Here is a 13,292-nt window from a genome sequence, read left to right as displayed (position 1 = left end):
AGATTTTCTGACAGAAACTTTTTTTTTTTCTCAAAATTTTCTATCTTTTTTTATTTTTTTTTTTAGTAAAAAATAAACCCAGCGGTGATTAAATGCCACCAAAAGAAAGCTTTTCTCTGTCGCTCATTGACAGATGCAGGACTGATATCTTGATATCCGTAGGGTTATACTGCCCCCTACAGGAGTAGGACACTAGGCAGGAAAAAAGTTCTGGCCACACCTATGGGCAGTCCCAGGGGGTATATCCTCTCTCTCCCTGCTATAGGATGTCAGTTTTTTTCTGCCTAGTCAGGAGTAAGGACCTAAGTTCCTTGCTGGGATCTCTGGTCCTGGCAAGTTTTTTTTAGATAAATCTTTTTTTAGTTAGCTTTTTTCTCCAGTTGTTCCTGTGAGATCTTCAAGCAATTATGCCGGATCTGGGCGACGGGCTGGATGCTGAGATCCAGTGGTCACCCCAGCCGGCCTACGAGCGCATGCAGACCCAGCTCCGCGCTGGGTCGGCCGCGACCTAGTCCCACTGGACGGGGACCGGCCCACGGGTTAAACGTCCCGCCGAGTCGCATACGACCGGTCGACGGCCGAGTCGTAGCGTCTCCTTTGGCCGACACCCCCCCCCCCACACTGGGCGGCGAGGGGTTTTGTCTGGAGTGGCGCCCGCTCTGTTCCGGTATGGTGAGTAAATGCATCCCCCCCTTCTCCTCATGGCTGACTCTGGGGGGGACCCGGGCCCCTCCCTGGGACGGTCGGACCCACACTAATCTGGGTTCCCCTCTGTTCCCCTGTGCACCCCCCCCTCTGTGGTGTCCCTCTCCCCCCTCCCTCCCCCCCTACGGGGGGGGGGGTGTTTGTGTGTGTGTGTGTGGGGTGGCTAGCCGTTCATGCAAGCCGCTAAGGGGCGGGGGGTAGGGGGGTCCCGACAGTGCGGACGGCTGTTGCTCGGGGGGGGCTTCCTCCCTGGCTTCCCAGGGCCTATCTGCCGATCGATCGTCTGTTAGTGATGTGGGGCTACCATTTTTTTGGAGTCCCTCGTGTGGCTCATGGGGGCGGCCATCTTGGTACACCCAGCTCGTTTTGTTTGCAGAGCTGGGCAGCTGTGGGAGTTACTGAGGGCGTGTGAGCCTCCAAAAGGAGATTCTTCTCAAATGGAACCGGAATCCCGATTCCTTGGACAATCGGATCCAGCTGAGCGAGCGGACCAGGGAATCTCTGGTTTGGGGACTTCGGTCTCTGATGCTCAGTCAGGGGAAGTCCTCTCTTCCGATCTATTGGACGATTGTCACCACGGATGCCAGTCTATCCGGGTGGGGAGGGATTCTCGGCAGGCTATCTGCTCAGGGGCTCTGGTCCCTGGAAGAATCCAGGTTGCCGATAAATGTGTTGGAACTGAGAGCGATCAGGTTTTGTCTGGTTCACTGGACCGAGCATCTTCGGGGCTGCCTGGTTCGGATTCAGTTGGACAATGCTACGGCCGTGGCTTATGTCAATCACCAAGGGGGCACCAAGAATATTCTGGCGGCCGTGGAAGTGGCCGGCATTCTTCGTTGGGCGGAACGGTTTGTTCCGGCACTTTCCGCAGCTCACATTCTGGGTGTGGCGCTGGTTGCTTCGTGGGGGCAGTATCAGCTGCTGTATGCCTTTCCTCCTCTCAAGTTGCTGCCGAAACTACTTCGCAGGATAGAGGCGGAGGGAATTCCAGTCATCCTTGTAGCTCCGGACTGGGCTCGTCGGGCCTGGTACGCCGACTTGGTCAGGCTGGTCGCGGACGCTCCTTGGCTACTTCCTCTCAGGGAGGATCTGCTGTCTCAGGGACCGATCTTCCATCCTGCTTTACGATCGCCGGCTTTGACGGCTTGGCTGTTGAGAGCCAGGTGCTGAAGGACAGGGGTTTGTCTGTTTCAGTTATTCCTACTCTGATTAAAGCGAGGAAAGCGACTTCCAGAAAGATCTATCATCGCACATGGAAGTCTTATATCGCGTGGTGTGAGTCCCTCGGGGTTCCTCCACGTTCTTACTCGGTGGCTAGGATATTGGCCTTCCTGCAACGGGGGGTTGAGCGGAAGCTGGCTTTGAGCACTATCAAGGGCCAAGTTTCAGCATTGGCGATCTTCTTCCAGAGGCCACTGGCTACTCATTCTTTGGTGCGGAATTTCATCCAGGGGGTGCGGCACCTGGCTCCTCCGGTGCGCGCGCCCTTGCCGCCCTGGGATCTTAATTTGGTGTTGTCAGTTCTCCAGAAACCTCCCTTTAAAAATATTAGGGAGATTCCCTTGCTTACCTTATCCCAGAAGGTGGCCTTTTTGGTGGCTATCACTTCTGCACGCAGGGTGTCGGAACTGGCTGCGTTGTCCTGTCGTTCCCCCTATCTGGTGGTTCTTCGTCCGAATCCATCCTTCCTTCCTAAGGTGGTTTCCGACTTTCACTTGAATGAGGATATTGTGTTACCTTCCCTGTGTCCTAAGCCCAGTCATCCTCGGGAGTTTGCGTTACACTCCTTGGATGTGGTTCGGGCGATCAGGGTGTACTTGGCTACTACTGACTCTTTTCGTAAGGCTGATTCACTTTTTGTGATCACGGATGGCCCTAGAAAGGGGTTGCTTGCGTCTGCCGCGACTATCTCCAGATGGATCAGACAGACGGTGGTGCAGGCTTATTCTATTAAGGGTCAGGTTCCTCCGTTCCCTGTTAAGGCGCACTCTACTCGGGCTCTTAGTGCTTCCTGGGCCTTTCGCCATCAGGCGTCGGTGCTTCAGGTTTGCAAGGCGGCTACCTGGTCGTCGGTGCATACCTTTACAAAATTTTATAAGGTTGATGTGCTGGCATCGGCGGATGCCTCTTTTGGCCGCAAGGTTTTGCAGGCTGCTGTTTGAGGGGACCTTTGGTCTACCTCGGGGGTTTTTTTTTTTTTTTCCAGGTGGGTCTCATCTTCTTGTTTCGATGAGTCCTCTGTTCTTCTGGTTGGCTCTGTTTTGGCCTTCTGGATTGGATTTTATTTCTGTTATCCCACCCCTCGTTTATGGCACTACTTTGGGACGTCCCTACGGATATCAAGATATCAGTCCTGCGTCTGTCAATGAGCGACAGAGAAAACTGGATTTTTGACTTACCGTAAAATCCTTTTCTCTTAACCTCATTGACAGATGCAGTACCCGCCCCTCTATTTTGAGTTGGGTTGGTATGAGTCTCTGACACTGCTTTGTTACATAACTGACATCCTATAGCAGGGAGAGAGAGGATATACCCCCTGGGACTGCCCATAGGTGTGGCCAGAACTTTTTTCCTGCCTAGTGTCCTACTCCTGTAGGGGGCAGTATAACCTTACGGATATCAAGATATCAGTCCTGCGTCTGTCAATGAGCTTAAGAGAAAAGGATTTTACGGTAAGTCAAAAATCCTGTTTTTTTGTAGGAAGAAAATTATAAAAAAAATTTGTTTGGGTACAGCGTTGCATGACCATGCAATTGTCATTCAAAGATGTGACAGCACTGAGAGCTGAAAATTGGCCTTTGGTGGGGGGGGGGGGGGGTGAAAGTGCCCAGTATTGATGTGGTTGAAAACAGCGTGGCCATGTAGGACTTTGCTCCCACAGCAGCATAATTTATTCATAGAGTTCTGTAAATGAATGAACTACAACTTGGTAGTTCTCGGTTAACTGCCAAGGCAATGGAGAGTACCCTGGTAGTTAATTGATTCTTCCTCAATTCAGTAACTGCCTGACTGTTTTAGGGGTATGGGCAGACAATAACTGCAGGATCCTGGCACTGTACTTGCGATCAGCTGGTCGTGCGTACAGCGCTTTACAGGCTCCAGTGTAAAAAATAAAAAGATATTTTTTTATTTTTTTTTTTTATAAAGGTGAACTTACCCTTTAAATTTGAACTCCAGGTAAAAAAAAAGATAATCTCAGGATCTTAAATAAATGTCCTACATTACTTGGTAGTTACATGCATTACATTATAACCCAGTCACACCTCTCCTGCTCCAGCTTGCTGATTAGACAATATAGGAGCAGAAGCATAATATTTACAGTGTGAGACTGACAGCATTACTCAATGCAGTAGAATCCTGATTGACTCTCCTGTCGTTGTACAAAAGGTTATAGAGCGCTAATAGACAATTCAAGCCTCTATCCTAACTATATGTAAAAATAACTGTATATTTAATGTTAATGAATATTTTAATTGATTAAAGGGTGTTTTTAATACTTTACTGGAGTTCTGATTGATAATTTATGAACATTGGAGTTTTACCCACATGTCTGATGTACAGTAACAACCTTTTTTTTTTTTTTTTTATTATTTTTTTTTTTTATAGTTACCCTGAAGAATGCAGCAGAGTTGTTGGAGTTTTCTGCTTTGTACAATGCTGATCAGCTAAAACTTTCCTGTTTCCAGTTCATAGGACTGAATGTAGCAGCTTTGTTGGAAGCAAGGTACATATGCTATCATTTATTCATTGTTTTTCTAAATGCTATTATTTACAATTGCTTTCTATTGGAGTCCTGCACTTTTCATGGAAAAGCTTTTTCTGTATCCTGGAAGCAAGGATCTCTAAAAAGGTACGCCCGCACAAAACAGTTCACTTATGAATGTGTGCTAATGGAAAGCCCACTCTGCCTCTTTAAAGTGCAGTCAAGTGCGTGCTTATGATTTACAGATGGCTGCAAATCACATTCATTAATTAGAGACTAAAGCTATAAGATATAAACAATATGTTCTTCAGTAGAAACATGCTTTTGCTGTTATGGTAATGAGCTTTTCTTTTCTTAGGTCATTGGATGTTTTGAGTGATGATGTCCTGAAAGACCTGGCAGACTCATATAGAAAGATGGTGAGGAGAAAAGTAAAGGTGTAGTTATGTGTCATGGTGAAATTATCTATGTAGGATGGATCTAGTCATTTTTTTTTCTGTTGCTTTTAAAGTATTATGGATGGCTGTGTGATAGCAATGTTTGTGTTATTAGCCTTTTTAAAAGCTTTGGGAGATGAGTTATAGATAACTGAAATATGTGCACCATCTCTGCTTTTTGTTCTTCTCCTAAGTTGTTGATCGCGTTTTCCTTATTTTAGTATGATCGCTGTACTTTCATTCTATCTTTTTCCTCTATTATTCAGATTCCTGCCATGGACAAGAGATTTATTACACCATATTTGGATGGTCCTGACATTAGCACTTTAGAGGCAGAAGATAGTGAAAGTTTCATGTCCATCAGAGAAGACAGTTTTTCTGAACAAGCCAACCCGTAAGCCGCTCTTCTGGTTTTATTATGGCATTTGATCCAGTTTTTATATGTGTTTAAGGGAGAACTGGTGTTGCCTTGTACTGTACCATTTGATCAAATTCTAAGGCTACATATATACTTCTAGCTAAACAGCATGGATGGAGGAATCTGCAGTGCGGGCACCACACAGCTGCCTGAATACCCTAACAGTGACTGCATCTGATAGGAAGCACTCACTGTTTGGCCAATAATTTTTGTCTTGGCAAAGTTGACTTTCTAAATTGACTTTGTGGAGTTGGTTGGTGCCAACAGGGTCAACCATGACTCAGATTTACACTGATTCAGCTGGAATTGACTGAAATTAAGCTGGGTATGTCTATCTTAAGTTTTATTTCCAACCTTTCTTATTCCAGTTAAGGCTTTAATCATATTGTTTGTCATGAATCAGCAGGGCCAGTGCAAGACTATTTTGCACCCTAGGCAAGATCAGCTACTTGTACCCCCCCCCCCCCCCAATTAGCAATGTTATACCTGTGAAGAAAAATAGGAGGTGAAAAAACCTCAGAGTAACATAGATAGTGTGCAGCAAAATGCAGCCCCTGAATTAACACAAGGCTGTGACAGACTTACCAGTCCAACTGCTCCATCTAGGGAAAGAAACAAAAGGTAGTACCACCAGTGCCTCCAAAAGAGGCCAAATGACCTGCCAAGCCGCCCTATATACTCCCACCACCCACACCTGTCCCCCATCCAGTGTGTGTCGCTTGCCCAGTCCAAGACCCACAGTTCAACCGCACATGTGCAAGATGGCCCCACGTACATTTACAGCTGAACTAATGACAGCTGCTTCCATCTTGCAAGAGGGTAGGGCAACAGCATACCAAGCTCCAGGCACCGGAGCCAACAGGGAAAGCATAACAACCTGTCCACACGACCGTGAAGACCCAGGCATTAACAAAAAAAAAAAATGGTAGGGACTACTATAGGTCAAGGTCAATCCGTACGAACCAGCGGCCGTGGCTGCCCCCTAGGCAGCAGTGCACCCTAGGCGGCTGCCTAGTTCGCCCAGTGGTAGCACTGGCCCTGTGAATCAGTGGTAACAGTCAGAGACAATGTTGCCTGCAGAAAGTTTGATAAAGACCAGCTGTGGTAATATTTTTAAAGGGGGATCACCTGCTGGCTAGACTGTAAGTGCATGTAGATTTCCTTTATTGCCTAGGACTATTTCATTGTTTTGGTCATTCATTTCACAAATTTTCCTGTAGTTCTCTACATTTCTATCTATGTTTTTAATGTAGGTCTATAAAATAGTTTGTAACTTTTAAAGTATAACTAAAGGCAAAACACTTTTTTAGATTTGGATATAGTGGAGAGGGTTTAGAACACCTGTCAGATTTATATTGCTGCCTGTGTCCCTATTAGGGAGATTCACTTTCTCTATTTGTCCTGTTTAACATTATCACCAAAAGTGATTAATAAAAGAAAATCTCACATTTTAGGTTGTCCTCAGAACAGGAACAGTGGGGATATGTTTCAGTGGGGACACTAGTTCTGGTGATCCTGGTAACAACCAGGGATTTTCTCTCACTTTAGGTTTTGGCTATGGGACAGAAAGTGAAGTGAAATCTCTCCAGTGGGACACAGATAGCAAATATAAACCTTACTTATGCGGTTATAACCCTCCCTTACTATATACATAAAATGAAAAGAAGAAGTTTTGCCTTTAGTTCTACTTTAATCGAAGTGTTTTCTTTCCTTTTTTATACTACAGATGTGTACATTTTTTACATATAAGTATCCAACTCATGCTTAACAGTTTGTGATTAAACATCATTATTTCTTATTAGTAAATTAAGGGACACAGGATGAAGTGTATTGTGTTATGCTGTTGCCTTCAGGAGATTGGATACTGGCATGGCTGTAAGGACAGCTTTATATATATATATATATATATATATATATATACCCTCCATCATTGATACCCCCATCATGCCTCAGTTTTTTGCTAGTGCTACGAGAGCAGACATCTTCTCTTATCTGACAGAAGCAAAGCCTTTCAATTACTTTCTTCAGCTGCTATAGAGCCAGGGCTGTTTTTCCACCTTTCCGTAGCAACTGATTCTTGGCATTGCAACAGAAGCCATACCTATACCCCATGAGAGTAAGAAGCGCACCTGTAATATGTCCTTGAGCAGTGGGGTCTCCTCACCTAGACACCTGTATGTAAAATGTGAGTCATCCATACAGCACTTTAAAAATTCAGGGCTGTTGTGCATCCAACTAGTGAATCCCATCCTTTAATATGAATATGACTTAGGGGCGTGCTCGCAGTACAGATCATGGCCAATGGAGGCAGCATGTTCCCTGAATGCTGCCTCTCTATCTGCAGTGTGCCTGTGTGGGAACCACGGGGCCTCTTAGGACCTCGGCTGCATGATGGTGTAGAGCTCCCACTGCAACGCTGTTTGTTGTTCACACAGCTTGCAGTGGAAAAGGGAGCTGTGCCATGTTTGAATTTCATACTCTAGCAGCTCTCTTTTGTGACTGTGCAGAATTTTTGGCCCTACTGCTCCTGCTTAAATCTCCTCCCGGGGTTCTCATTGGTGATGCATGCACCATTTTCTCGGTCCTACTGCTCCTGGCGATCCCCAATCTTTAGGATGTTCACCTGGGCCTCCTGATGCACTACAAAACCTTTCCTGCTCTTGTGGGCAATCCTCAGCAGTATACCCAGAATGGGCTTTTCAGCATCAGGCATTTGTTTCTTAAATCCTCGAGGCTGCCAGCTGGTCTTCGGTTCACAAGTTCATTATGGTTTACCAAGTGGATATTCAAGCCTCAGCTAATCTGTTGTAAGGTTTTTCTGGTGGTTCTATAATCTCTGTTGAATCCTCTGTTAACCAGTGGGTTTTTATGGGCCTGTTATCTTTTTATTTGCTACATTGCACACCCTTCAATTGGGCTGCTTTTGGACATTCCAATATACCTAAATTAACTTAATTCTTTGTTCTTTCAGTTGCAATTAAGAAAATAGGATTTTCACCTACCATAAGATCGTTTTCTTGGAGTACATGAAGGGACACAGGTCCCTACCTCTGTTATTATGATCCAATCCTACTATTGTTTTCTACAAAATTAAGGCATGATGGAAGTGGGAGGGATTTTACTAGGCTATTCGTACAGCTTTGTTTACCGGTGTCCAGTCACCTGAGGACAGCAACACAAACCAGTGCACCTGAATTACCTGTGTCCCTTACCTGAATTACCTGTGAATCAAAGCATTACGAAACCCACAACAGTAAAATCAGTCTGTATATGCAATAAAGCATGCTTGTTATACTCACTGTGGAACCTAAGTGGTTAATCCACATTGTGTAAAAAAGATGTTTGAGCCTGGCTTCTCTGATCCTTCCACTGTCCCCTGATAATTTCCTGATAACACAGATTCTATGGAGTCAGGCTGCACATGCTCAGTTTGGTATGTATTGCTAGAGAGGTTTTTTTTTTTTTTTTTTTTTTATGGGAGGATGAGTGTGATCAGCACAGGGCCAATTAGCACTGTCCAGACAGGGAGTCAGGGGTCAATCAGAAAACCCATTCTTCAAGCTTTAACCAGTGCTTGGCTGGACACTGATAGAAGTCACAAGACCGCTATATACTGCTGATGAGAAAAGGTATTTAGCAGTTTATATTAACTAAAATAATTACATTTCCATGTTCTGTGTAGAAAATCTTATTTTACTGCTCGTTAGGAGTACGTAAATACTTTATTATCGTTTGTTATTTATATTTGTATAGGTAATATTACCTGGCCACAGGTTCCCTTTAAGTTGGCACACATTTCCTACTAGCTGACATGGGTTCTAACCCTTTCCCACTATAACCAAAATGAATACGGTATTAAAGTTTATGTTCAGCCAAAACCTTTTTTCTTAAATACCCAGTGTTTTTTTTTTTCTACCATGCAAATATCCATTGTTTCTAATTTCTCCATTTTTACAGTTGTGTAATTTTTACTTGTTACAGTGCCCAGTTTTAGTCAGCTATACTTAAAATGTTTAAATTTGTTTTGTGGCCTCATGCAGACAGTTTATTGCGGGAGGCTTGTTCATCGAGTGGTCTTGTAAACATAATCCTCCTTTATGAAGGCAAATGTAATGATTAAGGTGGACTATAAACCTATTTTAACATCATTTTGTGTACTCTTAGAGAAACACTTTTCAAAAAAGCTAAAACTAAAGCCAAAAAGAAGCCAAGGAAACGTTCGGACAGTTCCGGAGGATACAACCTTTCTGACATTATTCAAAGCCCACCTTCAACAGGTCTGTTTGCCTGCGTTTCGTTATTCATTTCTACTATTCCTTTTGCTTTTCATGCTTTAATATATATTTTTAGCTAAAAATCCTTTTACAGATCTGGATTTTTTTATTTTTGCACCCCTCATGCCGATGAAAAACACATTGCATATTTAGAAGATCATTAGATTACCACTAAATCATATACTTTTCTGAAATCAATGAGACTTTCAAATTAGAATAGTTTTTTTATGTTCTATTAATTCCTGCAGGTGTTTACCAAAGATATGTCTTCAATGCATAGGATATATCCTCATTAAAGAAGCGCTCTAATGGTTAAATGCTCAGTATTGAGCATGGATATGAGTTTGGAAATATCTTTTCTAACAATGAAATTAGTAATATGTTAATAGCAGTGAACAAAGTAAAAAATCAAACATATCCAGTATATCTCTGTAATGCACACATATTTCCCAATGTTTATTCCTTCATAGTACAGAAGAATACTTGCACTTTGGCGCCTAAATTCCTGTTATGTCTTGACAACATATGAGATTTTGTGTAATTGAATCAAGAGAAATTGTGTCAGTACTGCCTAGCTGTCTTATTACATGACTGAATTCCTCCCCTTCTCTTTACCCCTACAACATAGAGAGTAATTGTTCTATAGTCCAAGGCAAGAACTGGGTGGGCTGAATAGGTTTCTTGATGTAAAACAGGAACAGTGAACAAAACCCAGCGCTGTTCTGAATTTCTGACAAGATTAAGTTTTTTGGTTTTTTTTTTTGCACTTATCAAATAGATATAAAACGTTTTCAATTGCAGATTTAAAAAAGCAAAAAACAAATAGATAGTTGGCACACTTTAAAAGTAAAGATTCATGAACTATGTTGCTCAAATAAATATTTTAAACACCGTTATTTGATCGATGCCGAATATTGACACTGCAGTTAAATGTGCCTGACCTAAAGTAAACCTGTCATTAACTGATAATTCAAAGCAAGTATATAATGGATAAAAATAAATAAGAGGATCCCTCCAATAAAAACTACATCTCAAAACTAAAGGAATAAGAGGATCCCTCCATTAAAAACTACATCCCAAAACTATATGCAAGTCTTTGCTTTTTCTTCAAGAGTCAAGATCTGCCATGTTCCTCTTGCCCTTCAATCAGTTGTTTAATTGAAAGCCTTGCTGTCCAACAGAGGTTCTTGGTAGATAGAGCAAAGCTTTTCTTTTACTGGAAAATTTCTTGTAATATCAACTTGTAACTTAAAAATGTGCATATATCTTCAGCTGCCTATAGCTCCTAATCTACTGATTGCTTTAACATGGGTTTCCATGTATGTAACCCATGTTATGCATATTTTTATCATGCGTGAATTGCCCAGGACTGCAACTGGTTTACTTTATGTATATTCAGCATTTATAAGGATGCTATAATACATTGTTTATGTTCCGTTTTTGATGGCACAGAGCCTTGTACATATATCTGCTACACTAATGGTTTAAATTGGTTCTAACAGGAGAAAGTTTTTCACCTTCATGCATTCTATGCATGAAAGTAAAAAATTTCTGCCAGCAGCTTCCCCCCCCCCTTCCCCCAAGACCCCTCCTTAATACTTACCTGAGCCCGATTTATATCCAGAGATGTGTAGGATAGCCGAGGCTCTCTCTCTCTCCTCATTGGCTGAGACACAGCAGTGGGAGCGAGGTTGAGCTGCTCTGTGTGTCCATATTAATACTCCATATTCCCATTGCACACAATCCTGGATAAAGCTCTACAAGATTTGGGTGCTACAGCAATCACCAGCTGGAAATTGGATCAGAAAACCAAGCCAAGTAGCGTCCAAACAATTTTTTATTGAAGCATGATCATATCACAGAACAGGAGTGCAAGTTCCGGAGTCACGTAGGACCCCTTCGTCGAGCATGTGATGACCCCTCACAAGCCTGACGAGGGGTTCTGCATGACTCCAAAACGTTGCACTACCTGTTCTATGATGTGATCATGCTTCAATAATAAATCGTTTGGATGCTACTTGACAATCCGTGGTGTGCTGGCAAATATTCTCACTGTGTGTCTTATAGCTACACAGAGCCGGCTCGGGAGCAAGCATGCACAAGTACCCTCCCCCCCAGCAAGCAGCTTACTATTGGGGGGATTGGGGGAGGATTCCAGAGCACCTGCGGGAGACCCAAGAGGAGGAGGATCCTGGCTGCTCTGTGTAAAACCATTACACAGAGCAGATAAGTATAACTAACATGAAGTGAATATGAATATCAAACTGCGCTAACCAAAATAAAGTGCAAAACAAGAATAGTGTTAAGCAGCTGACACTACAACAGACATAGATTACATAAAAGTAAAACAAAAAACAGTGCAGCGCTAAAAATTTAGCGCTGCACTGTTTTTTGTTTTAATTTTATGTATAACTAACATGTTTGTGTTTTTTTTTTTTAATTCTTTTCTTTAGAATCTCTTTAACGCCAATACAGTGGAATGCATATATTTGTGTTTTACATTAATCAAAGAATATTTCTTTCCTAATTATAGGATTTGTATGTAATCCTAGTTGTTAGATTCTTTTTCACATACCACACAATTTACTGTGTCAGGTTTCTGTCTCTTCATGGTCTTGTACTGTGTTTATCATTGATAATGTGTATTTTTCCTTTGATACAGTAGAGTTCATGTTTTACTGATAGAAAACTCGTAACCTGTTCACTTTCAATTTTGCCACCTTTTCCTTGCAATCTGGTTAATTTTGCAATGGCACTGTTAACTAAAAAGCACCGTGCTATCACCTGTGTCTTTTCCTGTGGTTATTGTATTGGGTCTCCTAAAGCAATATGTACCTTGAACAAGATTTAACACTTACTGCTTTTAACATGTCCTAGCTTACCAGTTTTGCCCTTTACAAGAGTGTGATTAGCAATGTATGACATGTAAAAATTTCCTAATCCTTCCCAATAATGGGTCTATATGAGAATATGCAATCTGCACAACTTATTTATGTTTTTTTAAGAATGTTAAGTAGGCATTGAATCAATTATATTGTCCCTATATGGGGTATCATTGATATACAGCATTCTTCAGATTTTGACATTCATTGTCGTCTTCTTTACAGGACTATTCAAGTCAGAAAAAAACAATTCTGTTGAGTCACTACAGGACTTGCTGACTTCAGATTCCGAAGGAAGCTTTGCAGGTGCAAGTAGTCCAAGAGAATTGCAGTCACCTGACTTGACTGCTGCATTTAGTCCTGAGAAAAAGGAGGTATGTCAAGATTTCTGCTTACCCTGAAATTGTATGGCTCATTTTGCTTTACTCTATCTGTGTTTTTTTTTTTATTACATTTATGCTAGTTTTAATATACTGATAGAAACATAAGTGTGGAACTATGCTAAACAAAAGGAGAGAAGCTCCTGTAGCAGTTTATTATTTTTCATACAACAGATGCAATTATAACATATATATTTTCTTCTTCCCCCTAAAAATTCCTTGTTTGCATTTATTTTTGAAATTGTGTCAGCACAACTGGGGAACATTCGCTGTTCTGTATATTCCCCCTGTGCCCCTGGGACCTATGGAGTCCCCTTTACATGCATTCTCCTGCTCTCTACTAAAGTGTACCTGCAGCATTCTGAACACTGCACACTCAGACAGCGTGAGAGTGGCAAAGCTGCTGTCAATCACTTTATGCTGTGCATTAATAAATGCATCCACATCACAGGCGGCTTGGTACAACACTTACCGTATATACTCGAGTATAAGC

The 13,292-nt window shown here is 42.4% G+C and overlaps 1 protein-coding gene across 1 annotated transcript in view; it reads left to right on the top strand.

Moving 5' to 3' along the window:
* The window catches only part of IBTK (inhibitor of Bruton tyrosine kinase), a 118,176-nt gene that overhangs the window by 55,749 nt on the left and 49,135 nt on the right, over positions 1–13,292 (top strand). The window contains 5 exon segments of the mRNA XM_082250096.1: positions 4,312–4,429; positions 4,767–4,827; positions 5,112–5,239; positions 9,428–9,540; positions 12,645–12,793. Of these exon segments, the coding sequence (XP_082106222.1) occupies positions 4,312–4,429; positions 4,767–4,827; positions 5,112–5,239; positions 9,428–9,540; positions 12,645–12,793 (569 nt within the window).

This window comes from Pelophylax lessonae (assembly GCF_965119305.1).
Source record: "Pelophylax lessonae genome assembly, chromosome: 3".
Lineage (NCBI taxonomy): Eukaryota > Metazoa > Chordata > Amphibia > Anura > Ranidae > Pelophylax > Pelophylax lessonae.
The sequence above is the reverse complement of the archived record's forward strand: the minus strand, read 5'-3'. Positions and strand labels throughout refer to the sequence as shown.